At 37.4% G+C, this 23,961-nt stretch overlaps 3 protein-coding genes and 1 long non-coding RNA gene across 4 annotated transcripts; all 4 read left to right on the top strand.

Moving 5' to 3' along the window:
- The first annotated feature begins 2,784 nt into the window (after positions 1–2,784).
- LOC145704600 (uncharacterized) lies at positions 2,785–3,509 on the top strand. The gene is made up of 4 exons (XM_081782058.1): positions 2,785–2,947; positions 2,988–3,084; positions 3,138–3,277; positions 3,327–3,509. The coding sequence occupies exons 1-4, from the start codon at positions 2,858–2,860 to the stop codon at positions 3,453–3,455; spliced, it is 456 nt and encodes a 151-aa protein (XP_081638184.1). The 5' UTR covers positions 2,785–2,857; the 3' UTR covers positions 3,456–3,509.
- A 6,096-nt stretch (positions 3,510–9,605) lies between these two features.
- On the top strand, positions 9,606–16,876 carry LOC145702281 (uncharacterized). Its single transcript, XM_081779501.1, has 12 exons — positions 9,606–9,769; positions 10,055–10,229; positions 10,903–10,965; positions 12,468–12,587; positions 13,269–13,388; positions 13,509–13,759; positions 13,818–13,982; positions 14,237–14,462; positions 15,358–15,555; positions 15,599–15,847; positions 15,894–16,222; positions 16,273–16,876. The coding sequence occupies exons 2-12, from the start codon at positions 10,058–10,060 to the stop codon at positions 16,414–16,416; spliced, it is 2,037 nt and encodes a 678-aa protein (XP_081635627.1). The 5' UTR covers positions 9,606–9,769; positions 10,055–10,057; the 3' UTR covers positions 16,417–16,876.
- A 2,565-nt stretch (positions 16,877–19,441) lies between these two features.
- On the top strand, positions 19,442–20,087 carry LOC145704833 (uncharacterized). The gene is made up of 3 exons (XR_014134503.1): positions 19,442–19,481; positions 19,527–19,618; positions 19,658–20,087. It is a non-coding gene; the product is annotated as an uncharacterized LOC145704833 (long non-coding RNA).
- A 673-nt stretch (positions 20,088–20,760) lies between these two features.
- Positions 20,761–22,655, top strand: LOC145705022 (uncharacterized). Its single transcript, XM_081782471.1, has 6 exons — positions 20,761–20,818; positions 20,951–21,547; positions 21,594–21,693; positions 21,739–21,925; positions 22,057–22,318; positions 22,481–22,655. The coding sequence occupies exons 1-6, from the start codon at positions 20,778–20,780 to the stop codon at positions 22,653–22,655; spliced, it is 1,362 nt and encodes a 453-aa protein (XP_081638597.1). The 5' UTR covers positions 20,761–20,777.
- The last annotated feature ends 1,306 nt before the right edge of the window (positions 22,656–23,961 follow it).

The raw sequence follows: 23,961 nt of genomic DNA, 5'->3' as shown, positions 1-23,961 counted from the left end.
ATAACTAAGAATTCAGATAAAATCGAGGAAAAAAATTAAGGGTGTCAGTATATTTACCAATTTTTTCAATATTCTTCCAGGAATATTTGTCTTCCAGGAGAAAAGTCCTCCAAAAGGTCCTTCGGGGTCACGTGATAAGTAAAACAATATTTTATGTCTCTAGTCTGATGACACCCTTATTTGCGATTGTAAGATTTCAGATAAAAATCGAATTAAAAATGAATGAAAAATGAAAATAAGGGTGTCACCATACAAATTTATAGAAAAAATATCCGTAAAATATGCAGTCGTGTTGTTCATACACTGAATTAAAAGTCGATTTCGGGAAGCTTCGATGTGTCGTCATGTTTTTGTGACCTAAATTTGTAGAAAGTGAATGCAAGGAGTACAAGATGCAAAGTAAAGAATGAGATCCACGGCGCCAATTATGCGTGGCGAGTGTCATCGGGCGCAGCTGTGTCTTTTTGATCCCTTTTGGCCTCCTGTCCGCGCTCCTGATTCAGTTCAGGCAGTTCACCAGAAAATCACCCTGAATTTAGGACGCACACGTGCGCAATTGACGCAAAGATTTGCATCATAACCGAGACCAGATTTGAGCTTCCAAATTTTCGTGAAAGTTCTTGGAACGGAAAAGCAAAATATTCCGCATAAATATGATTTCTAGGTTCTTAGCTGGGTTGACAACAAAAATACGCTTGAAAACGGATGTTGCTCGAATAGCTAAAAATGCTGAGTCCCGCATTCTTTACAATAAAATATACGATAAAATCACAATTAGCCGAAGTTTTATGACGTGTTTTCGCCGGTGATGAAAATAGAAAATGAAGATCTAAGCTTTTTCACAAAATTAATAAGTTTTCAAATCGTAAAAATTGCCGCATAATATCCTGCTGCGAACATAGAACTAGTTCAGAATTTGAGGTTATTCGTTCAGCAAAGAATAAAGAGAAAGAAAAAGATGGCTCAGAATCCAGCTTACGACTCTACTTTTGATACCGGTAAAGATCATTTGAATAATGACACGATGATCAAGTTGAAATTTCTAGTTTCTTCCCAGCCTGTTCAGAAGCCACCAACGGACCCAAGAACTCTTGGTCGGGAGTCAACGATTTGTATCTGCCGAAGCTGTGGGCATGAAGGAATGTCTACCGTTAAAAAAGTCTCTGGATCGAGAAATCTCATGGGCGCTCTTGGTTGCGTCTGCATCGGATGCTGGCTTGGCTGCTGCCTGATTCCATACAATATGGATAGTCTCAAAGACACTATGCATAGCTGTGCCAGCTGCAAGAAATTGATTGGCGTTTGCAAACACTAACCCAAGAATAAAAATAAGAACATAATAAAAAATGTGGCTTGCCGAATTGATCTTGACAATGACAGAATTTGGCATTTTAGATCCTCTATGCGACGAGTAAACAACGCGTCCATGTAATTCTGAAATTGATGCTTCCCTGATGACTTTATCCTTTCCGTTCTTATACGCTCGTGCTTTAGTCGAACCCTTCTTGAGAGGTTTTGTTTTGTCAAATAGTTTCCTGGCTATTTTCACTGCAAATATTTCTATTCACGTAAAAAACCTGATAAACAGTAAAAGATTCTCTGGGACTCTTACTGTAGCTGATACCATGAAGCAATTGGCGATAAGGAGTAATTTGCTGAGCTCGTTGTCAAGTTTGGCAGTTTCATTTGTAAAAAAACTACCGGGTTCCAAGTGCAACCGGTCTCTTATCATTGTTCCCGTTTCTAGAGACCTCTCGGAGGAATTAAGGGAGTGGGGATCGAAAAACCGTTTTTTTCAAGAGCCAAATTTTCCATTAAAATCGCGATTTTTTCTTTCTCTCTTTGAGAAAATAAGGGCGTCACTATCTTATGTCGTTTTAAAAAGACCCCTCCGATCGGGGTATAACAAAGAAACCCCTTTTTTCGGCACGATAGTTTTCTTCTTTTTATTCGTTTTAGACCGCAGACACGTGAGAAATTAGACGTGGAATGAGATCAGAGGATGTTGACTCGATGAAAATTTGAAGCGTGATGCTCAATAATCGATTTGAGCTCTTACGTCTTAGAAGTTCCTCAGGTCTTTGCACGCGGCTCAAGGTGCATAATTTGATTCATGAGTTACGGCGACGGTAACTTTTGGTTTCAATTACACGAAAAAGAGCAAAAACATGTATTTTTTGAAATATCAGAAGTAAGCCAATAAGAAGCCATTTTTCTTTGTGCCAACCAATCAGAAGCAGCTGCTACTTATCTTAGCCAATAAGATGTCGTCTTTCTGCCTTTTTGAGCAAAAAACAAGCAGACTCATTTAACCTTGAGAAAAACCTGCGACCGGGAATCAAAATCCAGCGGATGCCCACGGTAAACTTGATTGCCTGCGAATAAATTAACCTTGAAACCCGCGGTTTTCAAATTCTCCTGTGTTGTATAATATCCCGCTCTTTTCAATTCCACGCTTTACCTCACCCTCACTTCAATTAGCAGCCCTAAGTCTGCACCCAAATAGATCCCCTTCCTTCATTATCAACATGCTAAGAGGGTTGAAAAAGATAGCTGAGAGCCATAATCCGGCGAACATTCAAACGTTCCTCGGCGAGCGGATGTTTTAGCGAACGACAAGAAGGCTTGCGCCTTCCGTTTTTGCGGGTCCAAGTGATGTTTGTAGTAAGCTTAATTGCTTAAAAATACCTGAAAATTTCCCGCTCCAGCGACTTATATCCTACTCTAGGAAAATAGCTTGAGTTCATGAGCATCGTTTAATAGAAAAAAAAACACAAACAAAAGCTCTTTTTAATCTTAACAACCATGACGGCACTAACGAAGCAGAGAAGTCTTCACTTCATTTTTTTCAAAAAAAATGGAGTCTCCTGATGATGTTCCTCTGATTGACCAACCCAAAGAGAAAGGACTTTTGGACTTCAATGAGGGCTACTGGAAATGGTTCTTTGTATGTTCCAATCTTTGAACGAAAAAACTATCTTTTTAAGATGCCCTCTTCGATAGCTGAGCAAAAAATCTACAAGTTTCAAGGGAGACCAGAGTTAGCGAAGCGATACCTGTTTTCTCTCCGTATTCCTCTTGCGGGTATGTATTCTCCAAGATAATCTTTCTTCAGAATTATAAAAAATCTTTCTAAGTTTCGTTCATCTTCATGGGTGTACGATTCTGGAACTCGTACATTGATGAAAATGGTGTTTCTCCTGATGAGTACGGCTTGCTTGTTTTGTGCATTTTTGTTGTCACGCTGAAGATTCTTATTTGGTATCGATGCCTCTTAGTTAGTTTTTTTACGATTTCTTTTTGTATCCTTTTACTTTTAATTTCAGGCCCGAGCCCGCGCACGATTCGATATTGACAGAGGACAAAACGACTGGTGTTTGAGCTGCATGACAAATTTCTTCTGTCACGAGTGCTCCAAAGGCCAGATGGGAGCTTATTACGAACAGGTCGTCTGAGTTATGTTTCGCTAGACCCTGAAACTTGATGAAAATAAAACAACGTCCCATGCTTATTCTGACTCTGTTGATCTTCTCTTGTTTTGTCAACAACTCAAGCCATCATCTTGAAATTTTTCTTACTCAACTTTGAGAGAAGAGAAGAAAAAAACGCTCACGACGAAATAGTACAAATTTTTTGATGCTCAAAACAACGAAATATGGAGACTGTCTTACCAATAGTCTGTAGACTTAAAAATTATGGACTATAATTTATGGTGCATCAGTGATGCAACCATGAGAGAACCAAAATTGATATTCATCATTTTTTCGGGAAATTCTTTTGTCGTGTCATCTTTTTGACTTTGAGATTATTGAACATCGAACTCACGTTTTTTTGAATGTCAAGGTTCTAAAATTTTGAGCTCTAAAATGGGAAACTGAGTTGGAAACGTCACTTGAAATTGCGGTGTTGCCAAGAAAAGATAAGTTTTGAGGTCAAGTCCTCAAATTGAACATGAAGTTCTTTGTCATGACGAAAACTCATTAACAAAAGAATTTTCGAGAAAGTGTTTCTTCAAAAATTTTCTGGGAAAGATTGCGTCGTTATCTTATCAAAACTCTGAAAAGAAAAAAATTGGATGCTGCAAGAAATCCCATCGGAAAAGCTCACCCCACGTTATTTTCCTTTACCCAGCTTTTTCCCTTGAATCTTCATTGATTGAATTAGCACCACTGCTAGAATAAATGCTGTTATGAATATAAATTCATATCAGATGAAAGAAATTGAACGCAGTTGGACCTCATCAAACCGCGGGTCTTCATTGTTTTTGGGTAAATTGGTTTCAATTATTCAAGGACTGTTTTGCTACAAATTCGAAAACACAGCCGCAATCTTATCTTAGTTCCTAAATGCCCCTGTTCTACAGTGAAAAAGTAATTGAAAATGAATTTCGATAAGATAGGCAATAATGTTATATGAAGAAGATGCGGATTTGAAAAATTACGCTTCAGTAAGGAGAATAAAAAGCGAAAAAAACGTGGTCGAAAAAAGAGTCATTTCATGCAATCTTTGGAAAAAGGTTTCTTATCAATAACGTTGCAAAAAAATCAAAAGATTCTCGTTTGCCAGGTAAAGATCATGAAGAAACGAGGCAGATAAGAAAAAATGAGCCGCTCATGTTCGGTCAAAAACCCAGCTAATGGATGGCCCAGGCTCGGAAATCGTGGAAAAGATAAAATGTAGTTTACGAGCTTTTAAAATTTTCAAAACGTGGTCTAAGTGGAAAAATATCGTCGAAAAATTTTCGCAACGAGTTGTAAAAATGTTTCTATATCGCTCTTGTTTGCGGTAGTATGATATTACTTATATCTCGGTTTTTCACCTCTCCCTAGTATAAAAACAAGAGAAATATGCTGATAAAGAGCTCCTTTTGAGGTTATTTGACCTCATCCCATTCTGATTCGACAGTTTCTAAAAGGGGATGGGCTTGGCAGCCGAAAAAGAAATCCTGAGTCAGGGTTCTGAAAAAAGCCGAGTTCAAGCTTTCTAGGAACGAAGCCGCAAAAATGCTCTGCCAAATGTTGAAAATAATAAAGGGGCTTTGCGGCTTCGCTACTAGAAAAGCCGCTTAGCGGCTTTCATTCAAGCTTTTTTAGATTCCTGACTCAGGAAAGAGAAAACCATGGTTACAGCTTTTTTGCTCATTTTCTATCCATTCTCGTTCAAAAATCTTGTTTAGTCTAAAAGAAAATGCTCTGAATGCTTTATTTTTTAAGCTTTCTTTTCTTGCTCTAGGAAATCGGCTTGATAAAAATGCGACATTGACCGATTGCGCTTTTCGGATCTCGCACGGAGGATGCTTAGGCCCCGGAGATATGGAGTTCCTATTAAAGCACTTTTGTGCAACTTTTACGCTCGCCTTAATCCCCTGTCCAAGATCGCAAATCCGTCTGATTAAGGTGAGCTACTGGAGTGAAAATCCCTCTTCAAATTATTCAGAACCAGAATTAAAATTTTGAGGAATCATTCCTTAAAGTTCACCTTTTAAGTCGCAATTGAAGAAATCTTTTTTCAACATTTTCCTTCATTCACCACGACCAATTATTGAGACAGATTATTACCGGCGGTTTCACCAAATGTCGCTCACACGTAAACGACGTATAATAAATTAACTACAGTAGAATTATGAATCAACTATTCCATCCCAAAAAGAAGATCTCAATTTACCTCGAAAACCTGTGCAGTAAACCTGAGTCTGGTTCTGAAGAACTTGAATAAAAAGCCGCGTCTTCGAGGTATCATCAAAAAATTCTTTGTTTTTCTACTGGAGAAACCGCTACGCGGCTTTTTATTTAAGCTCTTCAGAACCTGACTCAGGGTTTCTACACAGGTAACTCGGGGTTGTGTCACGATTCGGCAAAAAATCACAGAAAATTTTGCGTGGATGGCTACTCGGCTGCTGATTGACCGGTAAGCCGAATGTCGGCTTCTGATTGGTTAAAAAATTCCACGCAAGATTTGCCGGGATTATTTCCTTGGTTCCTGACACCTCCTCGGTAATTCATCGCGAAAAACATGATTTTGAACTCATTTGATTCTTCGCGATCAGAATCAAGTTCTTGGCATTTGCGAAGATAACTTTGATCAAGAACACAGCTCGTTACATCAAAGATTCAAGTTAAAAACAAACTTATAAAATTCCCTCTTCTCGAACATAATTTCTCTTAGCTGTCCCATTAGTCAAATATTCGATTGAACACCCTCAACGCGCTCTGGAATGCATTTTCTAATTTCTTGAACCTTTCTGAACAATTTTCTTAATAAAGGGCCTTTATTCTAAAAACGAGCTTCTCAATTTTAAAAAATTAAGAATTTCAGCTTTGAATGGACATTTCTCAATCGAAATGTAAAAAAAATGAATTTCGGGGAAGAAAACGTAAGAGATCATGTTTTTGGTTTTTCCACAAGATCATGTCAAAATTTACAAATCCCCGGCTTTTTGTCGCTGTTTTGGTTACCAAGATTCTGCACTTATTTGGGGCGAAATTGATTTGAGCAAAAATTAGCAACTTACGCGTCGATTGCGGATTATGACTGACGAGGGGTTAAGTGCAACGGCAATTGTTGAGAATAAAGAGGATTTGTTTCATAAGCGACGATCAAAAATTTTGTTGTTACGGTCGAGAAAAAAATTGCCAGTGTTAATGCTCGGAAAGTCAGTACTGTTTCTAAAATAACCTTTTAGATGACATGTTCTATGAAGTCAATCTTTAATTGATTATCAAAAAATTAGTCAGAGAAAAATAGTTTTTCAGGAAAAAAATTTTAGAAATTTTTTTTCATTAATTTCATAAGATTCATGAGTCGGATGTTAGATGACCACAAATGTCATCAAAAAAAAGACATAAAACACTGGTTCTTAAATTCGTTATCGCCTTTATCTCGTGACGTTTTTGTCAGCTCTCGTCATAATCAAAAGTGCGAATTCATGACCCTCGCACCATCCTTCACTTTTGTTTTTTGATTTATTCCCTCTTTGACCTGAGGTTTATTGGCCCTCGTTTAGTTGCTTAGAAAATTACAAGAGGAATATTTTGTAAAGCGGCGTGATAAGAAGCGCAATCTTGTGAGATCTGGAAGAGGAGTAAGAAGTACCATGAACGGATTTTAGCCAATCTATCCCCCGACTACCGGATTATGACATTGATGAAAATGTGATACACAGGTAGGATATTTATAGAAACCACTGACTTTCGCAATTTTCGCGAGCGGGAGAGGAACTAGGATTCCTTAGGAAGATTTCATGTTATTGAAAAATCGCTTTGAATCTGGCCAAGTTCAAAAACTGAGCTGGACAATAACAGCAATTCTTTTTAATAAAAAAGGCTACGTCATGACTCATAAACCTACCTCTTAATTTCGGCTTGTGTACTGAATAAGTGCGGTAATTAAGATTTCAAAGCCGGGTTATGATTTTTGCCAGACTGGTTGGAGGAATAAACGGTTACTCAAGATTTTAATTGGCAATTATCCACTTTGGATTTTGACGTCCACGTTTTTTTTGGCTCAAAAATTATATATGAAGTTGTTCACGTGACTTTTTAAGCAATCATAATCCGTATTCGTAAAAATATAAAATTCGGTCAATCCCGGTGCTACCCCCTTAATCTCAGCCTAATCTTGCTGCCGAGAAACTGGGCGAAATCTATAATATCTTGATCCATCACCTCTTAAAAAATTCGATTGGCGGCGAATCTATAAAAACGATGTAATTACAGAGCCGTGCAGCCGAAAGTTCTCACGAGTTCGATCCGCGGCTTTGATTTGATAACGGCTTTTCAACATGAAGTTCATTTTTGGTATGTTCACCCAATTTTGATGTTCTAAGTTATTCTTTATGTCAGTCTTAATTAATTCAATACTGTAATTCATCGTTCAAAAAGTCAGAAAAATGGACATAATCATCCTCGAACGGTTTCATCTTTCTTGCCGGTTTAGTTTTGATTGAATATTATCGAGGCGCTAGAATAAGCTTTTATTTTATTTCTTGAGGTTGAAAAAATCGAATTATGGTAGAAAAGGGATCGAAATTTCGAATTTTCTGAGAGCAAGAATTCGAGTCTATAATTTTAAGAATTTTCGACAAAATGCAATAAATGAAATCAAAATGCAATTTGCACTCTAGATTTTACTCTAGAATACGAATGTACCTAAGTTTGTTTGATTAATTTAGCAAATTATTCAATCTTTAAGAGTTATTATAATCGTCTGACTCCCCAAAAAAAGATAACACTTTGCTGGAGCCCTGGAGTTCACCTGAACAACTGAAAAGATAGCTGTAATCCGGAAATATGTAACTCTCCGATCCCCAAATCTGCTTCTAGCCCTTGGAAATGGAAAGAAACCAATAAATATCAAATTTTTCATTTTTACGAAATATTGACAGAAGAAAAAAAATGATCATCTTGTTCTCGTGTTTGGTATCCAACCTTTGATCTTCGGTCGCGATCTTCGGTCGTTGTTTTTAGTAATTTAATTTGAATAGATGTTCACGTAGTTAAAAGATTGGAAACATTATCTAAGGGGTTGTTTTAACCTCACTTGACTCTTTTTTCATCCTTTTCAGAGCTTTTGGGTCGCATTTTCGAACCAAATAATTAAATTATATAAAAAGTTAAAAATCTATGAATAAATTTGAGTTCGATTTGGAATAAGATAATAATCTGCTTGATAATCAAATCGGTTATTACGTGTCTTATTTGATCTGAGAATGGAGAGTCAGTTGTGGGGAAAGCGGACCGTCCTCGGCGAAGGTTTTTATTTTGACAGATCCTTTCGAGGATCAAGAACGCAAACTTTATTCTTGGCCCTTATTGAATTAGGTTCGCATTAATCGACAAAAAGAATCGGATAATTTCTAATATCAGTTTGTAAAAATAGTACGACTCCAATAGACTTATCTGAAGTCTTACCATTTTTAGGGGGTCGCTTCAGAAACCGACAAATAAAAAGTTCCGACAAATTCTGAGTTGGCTGCTACTCGGCTACCGATAAGCTGAATCCAGGCCTTTGATTCGCTGAAAACCAATCAGAAGCCTTGATTCGGTTTACCGGTCAATCGGTAGCCAAGTAGCCGCCCACGCAAAATTTGTCGAAATTTTTTGTCGGTTCCTGCCACCACCCCTTTCTGTCGCCTTCAAATTTAAACGATCAAAAGGATTGGGGGGTCCCTATTTGAACAGTTCAAATAAGACTCCCTTATTTTTTGTGAATATTTTTGATTGTAATTGAACTTCATTTTTACCGGGTTTATTTCTTGTCTCATCTTCCTGTGATACAAAACACAGCTTTCGTGACATTTACGACTGATCCTGATGATCTTCAAGTTCCGCGATGTTTGGTACATCATCTTTTATTTACGCCCAAAACTACAACTAGGTAATATTTTTTGTATAGTTCACTGCATACAGCAAAACAGAAAGATTGCTCGCCAAAGTGCTCGGGCGCCAGTCTTTTCGCGCGCGTGCATCGTGAAAACTCGCGGCGGCGCTCTTACCCCCTCGCGCAATCTCGCGCAAGCGGCGATTTGCGTTCGCTCGATGGCGTTTTCTTGGCTCATTTAAAAGCTTTCAGAAGTTTTGGTCGACCATATCACTACTTGTCGAGTTTTTTCTCTATCTTTTGTAAATTCGTTTTGATTCAAAAACAAACCTTGTAATTATTCTTTTTTGTTTTGTTGGTGCTTTGAATATTTCCTTTTTTTAAAAATACGAATACGAAAAAGAGAGTCGACTAAGAATTGTACAAGAACGCGGATAGGAAAACAGAACAGGTACAAAGCAAATTCAGTATTCTTACTGTATGAAATATTTTAAAGAATTAGCTTTACTGAGAAATACATTTAAAAATAAAATTTTCAATAAATAAAATTTTTCTAAAATTCAAATTCTATATTTTATGAAAAATAAATAGAAAAAAAAATAAATTGTTTGTGAAAAAAATATAATTAATTTCTTATCGTTAAATCCGAAATTTGGGAAAACAAGAAGATCTTTCCGAATTTTCGGAAAATATAAAATTTAAACTTTTTTTTCTCAAAATTTAAATTTTCGTTCAGAATATGAAACTGTTTCTATCACAAATCCTGTTTCTGACTGCAAAAGCTCAAGAGGCCTCCCATTCATCAGACTATAATCCTCTTGACGCCCAAAGCCGAACCTTGACTGACTTCACAGACATCTTTCCCGATGAAGTTAACTGTACTCTGTCAAATGGAAACATCCTCAATGCCGGTAAGAATGAAAATTTGAAATTGTTCACGTAAACGCTCTTCAGAAATGGAGAGCTAAGATAGAGCGTTGTCGTTAGGTCAAGCAAAAACTTATTTATTGTAAAAACTCGTTTTGAATAATTTGACAAAGTTGTTCAAAAACCGCTCTTTTTTGAGAATTATTGCTCAATTACTCAATTTTGCAAAGTCATGCTATTTTTCTCGATTAAAATTTTTGACTCGAAAACCTGTGTTAAAAACCTGAGTCAGGTTCCGAAGAGCCCAAATCGAATTGGTTGAAATTAAGGCTTTCCAAAACCTGACATAGGTTTTCTACTCCGGTTTTCGAGCCAAAATTAAATCAAAGTTTTTTCGATAATCTCAGTCAAAAATCTTATGAAAAAAGATCAAGTCAATTAAAATCAAGTTTTCTTGTCTGTACGCTAAGCATTTAAGATCCAAGGAAAAACCTGAAATCTTAATTTTAATCCTCTCCCAGCTTGATAATCTGCAGGACGGGCATTGTTACAAGAATGTTTACTTTTTTCACTTTCATCTTTTTTTTCCGTTTGTTTATCAAATTAATCCCTTTGTATTTTTTTTATAAACAACTGAGAAAAACCATAACTAAAATTTTAATCAAAAATTTCGTTTTGAATAAAAAAAATAATAAAAAATTATGTTATTTTGTTCAGCCGACTGGGTTTGCCGGACCTTGGATCGATCAATTGAGCGAGACCCTCCAGAGATTCCAGAACGTAAGTAGATTGATAAACGCCATGTTGAAGGGGTTCTTTATTTGACAGGAAAAATAATTGCATACGTGCGAAAAAATCAGAGTTCAGATTTATGTCAAGAAAGCATGATCAAATTAGGCTTCTCACGCGTCTTTTGGTCAATTTGATTTTCTCGTGAATTCGAGAGGCGGCTGTTTTTGACGAGTAAAGAATGACAATGCACTGATTTGATTTTGACATTAAACGAGTGCTTCTTTTTAGATTGTCAAAAAAGAGGGTGGCTACAGATAGTTTTTTGTCAAGTTTAATGTCAAGTATTTTGATAAAAATAATAAAGTTATTTTGAGGTCATTTTCTACCAAAAAAACTCCTCGGAAACTCATTTTCTTTTATAAATGGGGAAGTATTAAGGGGTTTACCATCAGTTATAATGGTTTTCCTTGATTTTAAGGGATATGTCTTAAGGGTGTGAACGGCCTACTGGCCGAATAAAAGGTTTTGAGCGGGCGGTAGGCCGTTGACACCCTTAAAACGCAACCCCGAAAAAATCCGGGAAAATCATAATAACTTATGCCTAACCCCATACGGACAAAATATGGGTATCACGATGAAAAGAAGTATCGAGAAATTTTCAAAAAAATACAATTTTGGTGTTTTTTCTTCAAATTACCGCCCAGATAAATTTTTCTTATAAAAACGCAAAGAGTAGTAGAAAACATAATCTGTTCGAAGAAAGCTTAAAACCCCGCGTCAGCCTTAAAAATTCTACATATATTTAATCAGCTAAGATTAAAAGAAAATTCCCGAGGTTTGAAAATTATCCAAAGCTCGGGACGTGTTTCTAAACCGCCATAATCTTCATTTTTCGAGATTTTTCGACTTTTGGATTCTGAGTTAGTTTTTTTAAACACACAGGTTTTTTCAAACAAGCACTTGGAAAAGTGAGCTTTTTCACTTAGGCTTGAGTAGCTGGATTACGGTTACTAAGAGCTGCAGAAATCTTTTGCAAGAAGAGGCTTGAGCGTACACATTTTGTGAAAATTAACTTCTCTAAAAATTGCCTATTACAAATTTTCTTTTTTTATTCAAAAATTCCCAAAAAATCGTGCTTTTCGAGTCAATGAAAATTTGCGAAAAAAACTTATTTTTTTTCCAAAAATATTATCTGAAATCTGATTGGCCTACGGGCCTTAAAGCAGAAATCTGATTGTGCTGAAATTCGACCAAAATTTTGGTCAAAAATGCGGCAACTTTTTTGTCCATTTGACTTTTTTCGAAAAAAAAATCTCAAAAAAAATTTGAAAAGCTGATTTTTTCTGCCAAAAAAACAACGAAAAAACTAAAACTTAATTTGTTCACCTAATTTTCAATCAAAACATCCTTCTTAACCGCTTTACGTAAGACTGAGTCCTTGAAATACATAATGCAAATCATTGGTTTTATAAGTCTTTCTTATTTATTTACACAAAATAAAATTTAAGCTACAAAGTAACGATTATGATTCTTACGGATTTTCTTTTCAGCAATCGCCGAATATGCCTGTGATCCACTTCCGCCTCTTGAAAACGGTGAAATTTTCTGCTACGACAGTTGGAAAATCGGAACAGTCTGCATGGGAGTCTGCAAAAATGGATGGGTCCTTGGTAAGAATAATCTTTTTTCTAACCCTTTTAGCCGAAGCGGCATTTTTTGGCCAAAAAAGTCCACTTTAAAATTGATAAACAAACGAAAATCTTCAAAAAAAATACTCATCAAAAAATATTTAAGCCGGTAAGACACCATTTATTTTTTCCAAAACCGACTGATTTTTCCGACTCGGAAAATTCGGAATTGTCGACAAAAAAATCCAAAATTTGGACCAGACCGAGCAGAGGAGTCGAAACTCCTTAGCCAAATTGGACGAACAAATTTCAAAGCCCTTCAACTTTCGATGAAAAAGTTGAAAAAGTCTCTGGCTTCTTTCCTTAGACTTGAGATCTCAGACCTTTCAGAGATCACTTTTGCTCCACGGGATTTCCTGTGAGGATAAAAGCCTGCGATCATGTTACTTTAACAGGTTGGAAAATGATATTCTAACTAGAAGAAATGGTTCATTTTTGACCACGTTCCAGCTGAAAGTTTTTCCAAAAGAAAAAAAAAGAACTTTCTTGAAAAAAAATCTTTCCTAAAAGTTCAAGCCTGAAAAAACATCAGGAATAATTTCACCTGATGTGTAAGTCCATCATTATCATCCTCGCCGCACATCGTTATGACTCAACGCGATGTTGCCGAAAATGCATCAAAATCTTTGCGAATTCCGATTCCTCACGCTTTGATAATTTCAGAACCGAACAAGAAGAAACGATGCTTTGCGAAGAAAAAATGGGACAAGACAAAGCCAGGACAGAGCCCGGTCAAGTGGAACTTTGCTAAGTCACAATTTGAGTGTGTCAGAGATTATCTTGGTAAGAAGAATAAATTTATTTATTCAATTTATTAATTTTATTAAAATTTTAAAAATGAAAAAATTTTTCAATTTTTCAATTTATTTATTTTCAATTAATTATTCAATTTAATAATTCAAGAATCGCCTTGCTTGACAAACAACGGCGGTTGCTCCCACGAATGTATCGACAAAGGAGACATGCTCCCCATCTGCGTCTGTCCATGCGGCCACAGTCTTGCCGATGATGGAAAAACCTGCATCGACAACCAAGAGTGCCCGTTTGACATTTTGCTCTGGCTGGATGGAACAATTTCAGCGTGCGCTAGCGAAGGATATCATGATGCTCAGAAAGCGACGATGGCCAATATCGCCGACTTTTTCAATGTTGAGGTGAGGAGTGGCTTAGTTTTAAAATGTTTATGATTGGTTTTTCTTACCCTTGTTTTAGGTAAATACTTACGACGCTAGAATCTTCGCCGCCTCCTACGGAAACGGTCGAGTCCAACACGAAGTGTCCAACTGGAACTTCACTTCCGTCCCCGACATCATCGACGACCTCGACGTCCTGACAAACGAGTGCGCGGACAACATCATGTCCAACGTTTTTCTCGAGGTAAGCCCGAGGTTCTCGAGGTTCATCCACCTGTTTCTTAATGCCCAAGTCATGGTCAACAAAAATGCTTTTTTCACGTTCTCCTGTTTCTAAATAATGGGCGAATTCAACTCCCCGCTCAAGTGCCTCACCACGTCAAATTCTATTCAGCGGCGGTTTTCTGTATTCACGTTTCGTGTTATATCGTTTTCCCTCGGGAAATGAAATTTTGTGACCGAAATTATTGGGCATCTGAATAAACTGTATTTTTTAAGCCTAACGATCGTGCCCACGATGCTGCTACTGTTTCCTTCGTCTCCATGGCCGCTGAGCTGCTTGACTCTACCGAAATGATCACCTTCAACCGACCAGAAACAGACATCACCATCGTCATGATGGAGGGAGACGGCGCAACCGAGCAAGCAAAGATCCAAGCTTCAATCCTCGCCTGCAATCACGAAACTTACGATGTCTGCACCAACATCATCAATCTTAACGAAGGTGAGCGCGGTTACAACTAAAATTTAAGGGGCGCTGCTCGTTTTGTTTGATTTGATAAAGAATCGTGCCGCTGTAGGAACCGCTCCTCGAGGAATTCAAAATTCGATTATTGTAAAAACATTCAACGTCTAACGGAGCATCAATTTTTTTTTGTTAGAAAATGGTTGATTATAGAGGGATTAAAGGGTATTAAAGAGCTGGATGTTTAGTTTGATGAAACGTCTCAAACTTCGAGTTTATTCTGCTTTTTAGGAAGGCTTGATTCTAGAGCAAACGAAAAAGCCTTTTTGCCATAATTTTGACCAAAATCTTGGTTGAAAATTTCGACAAATTTTGCCTTGGCGGCTGATCAGCTGCTGTTTGGCGAGTTAGCGGAATTTAGCCTTGTGATTGGTCGAAAATTTCCAAGAAATATTTTTTGGTAAATAATTTAGACCATAAATCATTTTTATTTGTATTTCGAAAATAAATTGCTAAGCACTATTTTTTGAAAAAAAGGGACAATTTTGATGAAAGTTGAGGATAATTTGTTGATTAAGAGCAATCGTTAATCAATTGTCTCTTCATTAATGGAAATTGATTTTGTCAAAAAATTTTATTCGTAACATTTTCTTTTTTTTTTATTATTGTCTAATAAGTGAAGTTATTTCTACAGAACCTCTTTGTTGTTGCGGTCAACAAGTTTTATCCCAACGATAAACAAAGAAATGAGGGAAAATTGTGTCTTTATCTCGTTTTTAGTGGAAAGTTTTCAAGTACACCCCCTCTAGCTGCACTGGCAAGATAAGATAAAGGGACCGCAGAATTGACATTCGGGGATTTAGCGGGATTCAGGATTGATAGAAAACCATTGATGTCACTTTTTTAATTGATCAATTTGTAATTTTTGCTCTAGGCATGTCTGCTGGAGATATCGAAACGCGAGTAAACCGAGAGCCCTGTTATAAACGAAATTATGCGTCGACCATTGCCTGCGGCGAGTTCTCAATGGAGCTTGATATCCCTATCTGCTCATTGAGAGGGCTTCAGCAGGAAGACATGATTTTCAACGCGGGAAAGGGTGGTTCCTGCGCTCCGACTATGGAAAACAATGGTAAGACCCTTTCGTCTCTTCAAAGATGATGACCCTCTTTTAGGAACTCATTACAAATGGATAATCGGATATGGAGACTGCGGAACCACGCAAGTTGTCGATGAAGATCTCGGAACCGTCACATTCACGAACAGAATGCTGACCTGGATCAATCAAGAAGCTCCTGTCTTCCCAGTGGTCCCTGAATTCGATGTTGAACTGGAATGCGTTGTTTCGACCAAGTTCGAATTCGTTTTCCACGGAGACTTCTACCCAGAGCTCACTGCTTTTAGAGGACTTATCAACATTGCTGGTAAGATCCTTGTAAAATCTACAGAAAACTTGATTCTTCTTCACAGGAACCCAAACTGGTGATCTTCAAATCTTCTCCAATTCCGACTTCACCGAAACTTGGGACGGGAAAGTCATGGATACCGGCGTCGACGTGTTCGTCCAATCAAACGCCACCCTTGTCAGCTCTGGTCAGAAACTCCAAGTGACCGATTGCGTTGCCAGTCCTGGCGAAATCGTCGACCTTGCATCTCCCTCTGGTCAGGCGATTTGGCCGATGATTGAGGCTGGTTGCTTGCTGGACGAGACGGTTCAGATTCTTGCGAGAGGGCCAAACAACGAAGTCCGATTTCTTTTTGAAAGTTTCAGATTCCATGGCGAGCTTTCTGGAGCCCAGGTTTGATTTGACCCTGATTATGCTGGCCTCCTATCTACTCCATTTTTTAGATCAATCTCCAGTGCCGATACAAAGTATGCGAAGCCGCCGAGTGTCCCTCCCTGGTCACTTGCGCCAACCCAACCAGGAAAAGGAAGCGCCGAACAGCCGCTCCCTCTCGATTCCACATCGCGCCACTATCAAACCTTGCCTAAAATGGAATTAACGAACCATTTCGATTTTATTTATATTTTCCAGGCGCCAGAAGCTGTAATTTTTATACTTTTTTTTAGCTTGTTTATGAAAATCTCTTTTGCCAAAAACTCAAAATTAATTTTAAATTTGAGTTTAAAACGCTGACAAACCCGATTGTAGATAAATTTAATTTTTTACCCTCAATCCCTCTATTTTTACCCTTTTTGTAATTTATGAATAATTTTTTTCTACCGAAAAATTGCTATTTATAATGAATATAAACCAAAGAAACCGACTATGCAAAATGATAATTGTGCAATCTCAAAGGCTCTACGATTTGATGAAAAACGAAGAACCGAAAATAACTCTGTCAACTCGACGTAAACCCGACGAAAAAATAGATCTTACGAAGAGTGAATTTGTAAATACAAAAAATTTTTTCTGTATATTTCTTTCTTGAATAAAATGTGACAAATATGATATATTTTTAATTTGAAATCAAGGAAGAAAACCGTTTTTTTCCGTGCGGATATTTTTCAGGTTCAGCGGAAAAAAAATCTTTCTATCCACTGGTCACGACCAATTTTAATGAGGAATTAATTTATAACATTATGACGGCACCTCTCAATAACTTTATGATAAGGGCCGAGTCCGGAACGTGAATCGGAGGGGAAAAAGGCCGACGAGAAAATCTATCTCTACGTGGAATCCCGAACTCATTGCCCGGAAGAAGCGACGTTTTACTGCAGAGATGGGGATTCTTCTCGAATTTGTGGAGAATGGAATTGTCCAAATGGCACTTCTGAATTTTCAAGCTGCACAGTTTTTGCCCAAAATTTTTTAACCTCGGCGACACAGGAATATCAAAGAAATGGGCTTCAATCTGATTTTCTACCGTAGTAAAAGTGTAAACGGAAGCATGAATATTGAAGCCTTTGAAAGAACTTGTAACTGTCACACGAATCTAGGCACTTTCAATGTTTTCTCCGGTTGTAAATGGAAAGAGGAAAGTTTGCGACCTTCTCGGATAATCTTTAGTTTGAGAAGGTCAGCAATACCGAAATCGACCGCGTTCACAATAACAGGAACACCAAAACCAAAAACATCAACGGCATCATCAACATCATCAATGTCGACAACATCTTCACCGACGACATCAGCATCATCAACGACAACATCAACGACAACATCAACGACAACATCAACAAAAACACCAACGACAACGACAAGATCGTCATTGTTGACAACAAAATTAAAACCGACTTCAAACTCATCTCCAAAAATAACAAGAGCTTCTTTTCCTCGAAAAACTAAAAATTCCCAAAAAATGCTTTTTGATATTTCGCTTCTTGAAAGCAAAGAACAACACAAAGAGAATCAAGAATATGAAAATTCAGAAAAAGAAGAAGAGGGTGAATTAGACGAAAGATTTTTAAGAAAACAGTCCCGAGCGTATCCAATTGGAATGATAAGAAAGAACTCACGGGCAGATGAACTTCTTGGAAAAACAATAAGCAGAGCAGGTTGAAAACTTAAAGTGAATGAGAAACAAGTTTTAAAATCTATTTTAGATGGAACTTATGTACATACTTTTCAATTCATGCAGTCGATACAGCGGATGATGTTCGAAGAAGGCCTTTTTTCCGTTGAAAAACAAGTAATTCATTGAAAGTGATTAGACATTGATTATGTCTTCAAATTTGAATTTGTAATGCTTTTTTATGTACAGTTCGGTAACAATCATGAATAATAAACAAGAATAAAAAATACGAGAACAGTTTAGATTGTCGAGATTTGTATTTCTCACTACACTTCGGCAAGGCGCGGGCATCATAAAACTCTCCTCCAGGTCGTAACGAAATGATCTCATTCGTTTGCTATCTGTCCGAATAATTTGCTATCTAGCCTTATGATTTTCTTGTTCGCCAGTTAAAGGCGAAAACAATAAATAATCAAGCAAAGAGAGAAAATATCTAAGAAGGGAAAAACTTTACAAATCCAAGATGCCCAGGTATTTTGTGAATTTGGAGCTTCTCCTTTTTTTATGCCAATAATTCTGCTAAAAAAAGTTAGAATTGAAGATTTTATGTAAAGGAATATCTTTTTAGCCACATTTTAGCCAGTTAATCAAGAATTTTGGCCAAATTCTCAGAAAAATCTTGATCAAAAAAGGGTATTTTCATCCATGATTTCAGGCTAATTTGCATCCCGAAGGACAAAGTGGAATTCGAGCAAACCACAGGCAGGGCCATAAATTACTCTTCAGCGTGAATAGGTTAAATTTTTATTGCGGAAAAGGGTAAGAACAAATTGAATATTTCCAATCGAGCTCTTTCTTTGCCGTCATCAATCTATTGAAAAAGTTCGTTAGCGAGTCTTTTTGACGAATTTAACGATTTATCAAAAGCCCTGGAGAAGCAACTTGAACTTGAATAATACAAAAATTTTACGATGCTTCTTTTTACTCGGCATTTTCGGCCCGCAAAAAGAATTCAAAACGAAGATAAAAATTCGTCAGTTTCGAACATTAAAATATTCCGACTTTCCGAAACTAGAAAAAGCTGAAAAGCGAAAAGACTACCCGTCCTTTACGACTTCCTGGGGAGTTAATGCTGATTTATCGAAGCTTGATGACGGAAAAATAGATGTTGATGATCCGAAAGTTGTGGCTGATTATATCGTTGGTACGAGAGGCTCGATTAATGGTCTCTATTTGGAGAAATTGCAGAAATATGTTGGATTGAAGGAGGCTAGAGATGGCAAGTTTATTTCAGAAGAAGAGTATTTTCAGGAAACAGTCGTCACTGATGGCTTATCAAAAAATATGATTAATTACTGTAGATTTGACGAAAGGCTTCTCTTTGCTAAAAAACTTTTAAAGTTGCATTTTAAGGATTCACATTGATTTCAGATATTGCTCATACAAAAGCTTCATTTCATTTTTTTGTCAAGTTTTTGGCGACGATAAGGCCTAAATAGCTAGAAATCTGGTTCGATCATATTTCAATTATCCGGTCTTGAAGTTCAATCTGATAACTGTAAAAAAGCTGACAAGCAGGGCAATCGCCAGTGGAATCTTCGCACAGTAAGTGATTCGCATAATTCTATGCTTTCGACGTTCTTTTTGAAGATTCAATGACGATTTCACGAGTGCGACCCTAATTCCTCCAAAAGATTTTCCCGGTTTTGTGGATGACTCTCGATTCGAAATTTACATCAACAGTAAGGACCCTTTCGAAAGAGGATGAGTAACATTTTTAGGTACAATCGGATTTCCTCCGAATAAAAAATCATTGAATTCAATGTTGTCTCTTTCAAAACTCTCTCCATCCCAGGCCTTGAAGATTTTCGAAGCTCAATGGCTCACAGGAGGAATAATCGACCCGAAAACCGGGGTCAAACTTTGCCTCAAAAACGCCATTGAAGATCAGATAATGTCAGAAATTTATGCTGATGAATTAAAGCACAATCTGGTCGGCCCTTTTCTCTCAGTCCAATCTTGCCGGGGCTTTTCCCAGAGCTACTACGATCTAATGAACGATGATGAGAGTTTTTGCAGTTGGAGAAGTGTGAAAATTGAGAATTTCAACGTCGAACTGAAATTTCCTTTTTTGAGAAGTCAAAAAGTGGGACCATCGATGGAGCTTGACGAAATTTTCTTGGAGACTTTATGGAGAAAAAAATGTGCCCTCAGGAAGAATTTCATGAATAAAAAATAGAAAATCAACTCGTTTTTTTTTGAAATTCAATCAAAGACACCTCCTCCCGTTCTTCGAACTTTCAAAGCTTCAACCCTTCTTGGACGGGTATGAGCCGCTCTCAAAGCTTCAAGAGCTGACGAAGCAATTTACCCATGGTAACCCGCTGCCAATCGTTGGATATTGGAAGCAAGACACTGGCGAGCGTATTTCTATCAAACAAGCAGCGAAGGAAAAGATCGTTACTCCCGGGTTAGCACGAGCGCTTCTGGAAGCTCAGGTTTGTCGAAAATTGCGCATTTTCTACAATATTTCAGGCCGCGAATGGAGCTTTTCTCGACCCACATGATCCTCAAAACTTAATGGATGTCGATCAAGCTGTTGAGAAAGGCTTCCTATCCGAAGTCAACAAAGCTGCTTTGTCCAGAGCCATGATCATCGCCCACGGAGACGATCAAACCCTGATCGATCATATAAAAAGCTCAAAGAAAACGCAGAATCCACACTTAGGCACCGATCATAAACTTAACATAGAAACATAAAATTAGACAAAGAAAATAAAGAAAAGATGTATAATTTTTTATTTGAAGTAATCAAAAGATAAAGATGCTTTTGTCTACTCTCCAAAAAACACAAAAATTGGATTTTGATCGGCTCGACTAGAAAGATTAGTTAGGTTGCAGATGGCTTGTGGTGGCTTAATTCATCCAGAATTGAATTTTAGGTACTTCAAAAATACCATTACTCTCTTGAAACTTCTCAATATTAATATTTTTCAAAGTAGAGTCAGGCTTGAGTAATTACTTTTATAGTGTGCAATTTTTTTTAAGCTTACTTGCCCGATTAATTTTTTTAGAGTTCCTTTCAATCACTTATCTGATTATTTCGACGAAAAAGTCATCAACTACGTCAAGTACTGCCTCGAAGATCGCGATTCTTACGGCTACACCGACGTCAACACCAAAGAAAACATGCCGTACTCTGCTCTTCTTCGGCGAGGAATTCTGAAGGACGGAGCAAATGTGCTCGTTTATGATCCAGAAGTTGCAAATGCTGAGCCGGAAATGATGTCAAAAGAAGAAATAATGACTCTGCTTACTTCAGACATCGAAAAGAAGTTCTCCTTGTCAGACCTTGCCGATGCAAATCTCCTCCCTCAAAAAATCGTCGATGAAATTGAAAATGGGAAAATACCAAAATACAGTTTCGAGCAATCAGTTCTCAATCCGATCAAAATCGCTCTTCGCAAATATGGTCGGCCCTTGGTTGGCGTCAAATTGGACCAAGAGCGGCTCAGGTGGCCAGAAGCGCTAAAACAAGGAGAGGTTTCGAATCTGGTGCTGAAAGACATGGTCAACTCGCAAATTGCCTGTGCTCCGGGTTCCGTGGAGGTAGATAGATTTCCGGCGAATATGCAGAATGGCTTCAATAGAACCTCAAGAATCATCAATGGGTGAGCCTTTCAAACCCGAGAAAGAGCCCTTTATTTGTCATTCTAGCGCTGAAGTTGACGAAGATGACAATCAAATCTCCCTCCTCCAAGCTCTAGAAAAGAAACAAATGCGCGAAGCAGACGCGTTAAAACTTATCGACGCTCAGGTATGCTCCCTTTTTTTGTGATTTGATAAAAAAATTGTAATTCAGCTGGCGACTGGGGGAATAATTGACCACCGGGTGCCGTTTAGGCTCAATTTTGACTCGGTCAAGGCAAAGAAACTTTTGGAAAATCCAGATGTTTGGGATAAGAAGATCAAGAGGGCGATCAAAAATGGACTTTTCAAGGATTTGACTGTGGAAGGACAGAGGAAATGCTCATATTCGCTTTTATTAGGTATTTAATATGAGGAAATAATCTATAAAATGAGTTATGATGAAGTTTTTTATTTGCATGTATTGATAATCCTTAAATTTTTGTGCTTGTTCATTCAATCGAGTTTATGGTGCTCAGATTTTTTTGTCTAGAAAACGCGTCGAGTGACGAAGAAGGCGATCTATTCCTCCGCCTGCCTTCCAAAAATTCCCAACCTCAGCCCATCAGACCTTCATCCTCTGCAAATTCATCCCTTCGATCTTCTCTCGCAACCCCGACTCCAGATTCTCCTCTTCGAGTAGCTGATCTTTCGAATTCGACTGGAAAAAGCACTGTGGATGGAATGACGCCAGGAAAACCAAGAAGACAAAGAAAGACTCAAGAAGCTGCTGCTCCGATTTTGACATCATCACTGTGAGTAAAGAAGTAGAAACAGTATTTATCAATAAACAGTCGAGCTCAAATGGCGTTTTGAAAAGAAACATAAAAGTATTAATGAATCGTTTCCCGCAAATTCATAAATTTGGAATCTTTTTTAGCCAATTAACAAATGTGGTCTTCATAAATCTGTTCTAGAGAAAATTCCTTTGGAGACAACAAGGACAACTCTTCCCGGCCAATCGCGGGTCACCGACTTTTTGTTGAAGATTCAGATGGAAACCAGGTCCGACTTTCTGACGCCGTCAAAGATGGAATCATCACTGAAGAAGAGGCCAATGAGCTCATCAAAAATTCATCGTCAAAAGATTGATGAGCCGTTTTTTTTTATTTCTGTTTCTTTTTTTTAATAAATTTAAATAAAACTTATTTTTAAAATTTTATTTTGTCTTATGATTTTATCAGCATGTCCAAATTTTTTTATCATAATTAAAGAGAAATAAAAGCGTTAAAATTTCGTTGTTCGTGTCGCTCATTTTCGCGCAGATAGAGCGCTCCCGCCGTGATGTGATAACAAACTTGGGCCGGTTTTGGCATCATCGAGCACCTGCTGTTACATGCTTCTTATCACCCATTGGCGCGCGCCTGGCACCAAGCCAAAACAAAAAAACTGTGTTGACTCTCGATTTTTATTGTGATAACTTTTTAGAAATTGTGATTAACGACATGGCGAAACAACATCTTGAGACGCATGTGGTATTTTTTGATATAAGATCTTCTTGTTCCTTGAATTTAAGGCTATTTCATTTATTTTTAAGGGGAGATATCAATGAATTTTCACATTTAAAAAAATATTATAGTCATTTTTCAGCAGACTCTTTCAAAAATATATCATATTGACACCCTTAATTAATTTTTGAAATAAGGCTTTGACACCCTTATTTTCAAATTACTTATTTTATCTTACCCAAACACAAGTACGAACCCTAACCCTTAACCCTAAAAAAACTTCGTTTGCGCCCGTGACCCCCTTAATTCAATCCCTTTTTTTGGAATGGATAATTTGACCTTTGATTGATTTTAAGGCGATTGTCACGTTTTTTCTTCTTGGTTTTCCACGTGTTTAGCCCCGGCATTTCAAAGTTTAAACAACAATATATACAACAAATCTGGCATCCCTAGCAATTGATATATATGTTTATACAACGATAATGTAGCGTTTATTTACAATATAAATAAAAAGATCAATAGGCTCAAGCCGCTCCTGCCAATTTGGTATTTATCATTTTTTTAATTTTAGCCGGCACTTTTTAACATAAAGATAAAGCTCCTTCTCTGCAAGTTTGGAAGGCGGCCAATATTGAAGATGGGATTTATACTGTGATTTCGACTTGTCGGTCCCAGAGGAGCTAAGAATCGATAGCTAGCGGATTTTTAGGCCGTAGAAGACACGTGACGCATTTGATAGCTTCATATTAGCGCCAAATAGAATAGTTGATTTGTAATTTTATAGATTCGAAAATCTTGATAACTATCATAAATTTATCCGTAAAAATCATGTTTATATGAGGACTTCTGTTCATCTGAGGTCACGTGAGGTCATTTGAGGTCAAAAAATGAGCTTTTATGATCAATTTTTACCAATTACAGTATTAGATATACAAGTAATAATAATCTTA

Source organism: Oikopleura dioica, chromosome PAR (genome assembly GCF_907165135.1).
Source record: "Oikopleura dioica chromosome PAR, OKI2018_I68_1.0, whole genome shotgun sequence".
Classification (NCBI taxonomy): domain Eukaryota; kingdom Metazoa; phylum Chordata; class Appendicularia; order Copelata; family Oikopleuridae; genus Oikopleura; species Oikopleura dioica.
This window is presented reverse-complemented; position numbering and strand designations above follow the sequence as displayed.

Bases quoted from the DNA above. Each gene is read 5' to 3' on its own strand.
- LOC145704600 (XM_081782058.1), top strand. From the start codon at position 2,858: ATGGAGTCTCCTGATGATGTTCCTCTGATTGACCAACCCAAAGAGAAA. The intron at 2,948-2,987 runs GTATGTTCCAAT...TATCTTTTTAAG, and splicing joins GCTACTGGAAATGGTTCTTT to ATGCCCTCTTCGATAGCTGA. The intron at 3,278-3,326 runs GTTAGTTTTTTT...TTTTAATTTCAG, and splicing joins TTTGGTATCGATGCCTCTTA to GCCCGAGCCCGCGCACGATT.
- LOC145702281 (XM_081779501.1), top strand. From the start codon at position 10,058: ATGAAACTGTTTCTATCACAAATCCTGTTTCTGACTGCAAAAGCTCAA. The intron at 13,983-14,236 runs GTAAGCCCGAGG...GTATTTTTTAAG, and splicing joins TGTCCAACGTTTTTCTCGAG to CCTAACGATCGTGCCCACGA. The intron at 15,848-15,893 runs GTAAGATCCTTG...TCTTCTTCACAG, and splicing joins AGGACTTATCAACATTGCTG to GAACCCAAACTGGTGATCTT.
- LOC145705022 (XM_081782471.1), top strand. From the start codon at position 20,778: ATGGCTTGTGGTGGCTTAATTCATCCAGAATTGAATTTTAG. The intron at 21,548-21,593 runs GTGAGCCTTTCA...TTGTCATTCTAG, and splicing joins ACCTCAAGAATCATCAATGG to CGCTGAAGTTGACGAAGATG. The intron at 21,926-22,056 runs GTATTTAATATG...TTTTTTGTCTAG, and splicing joins CTCATATTCGCTTTTATTAG to AAAACGCGTCGAGTGACGAA.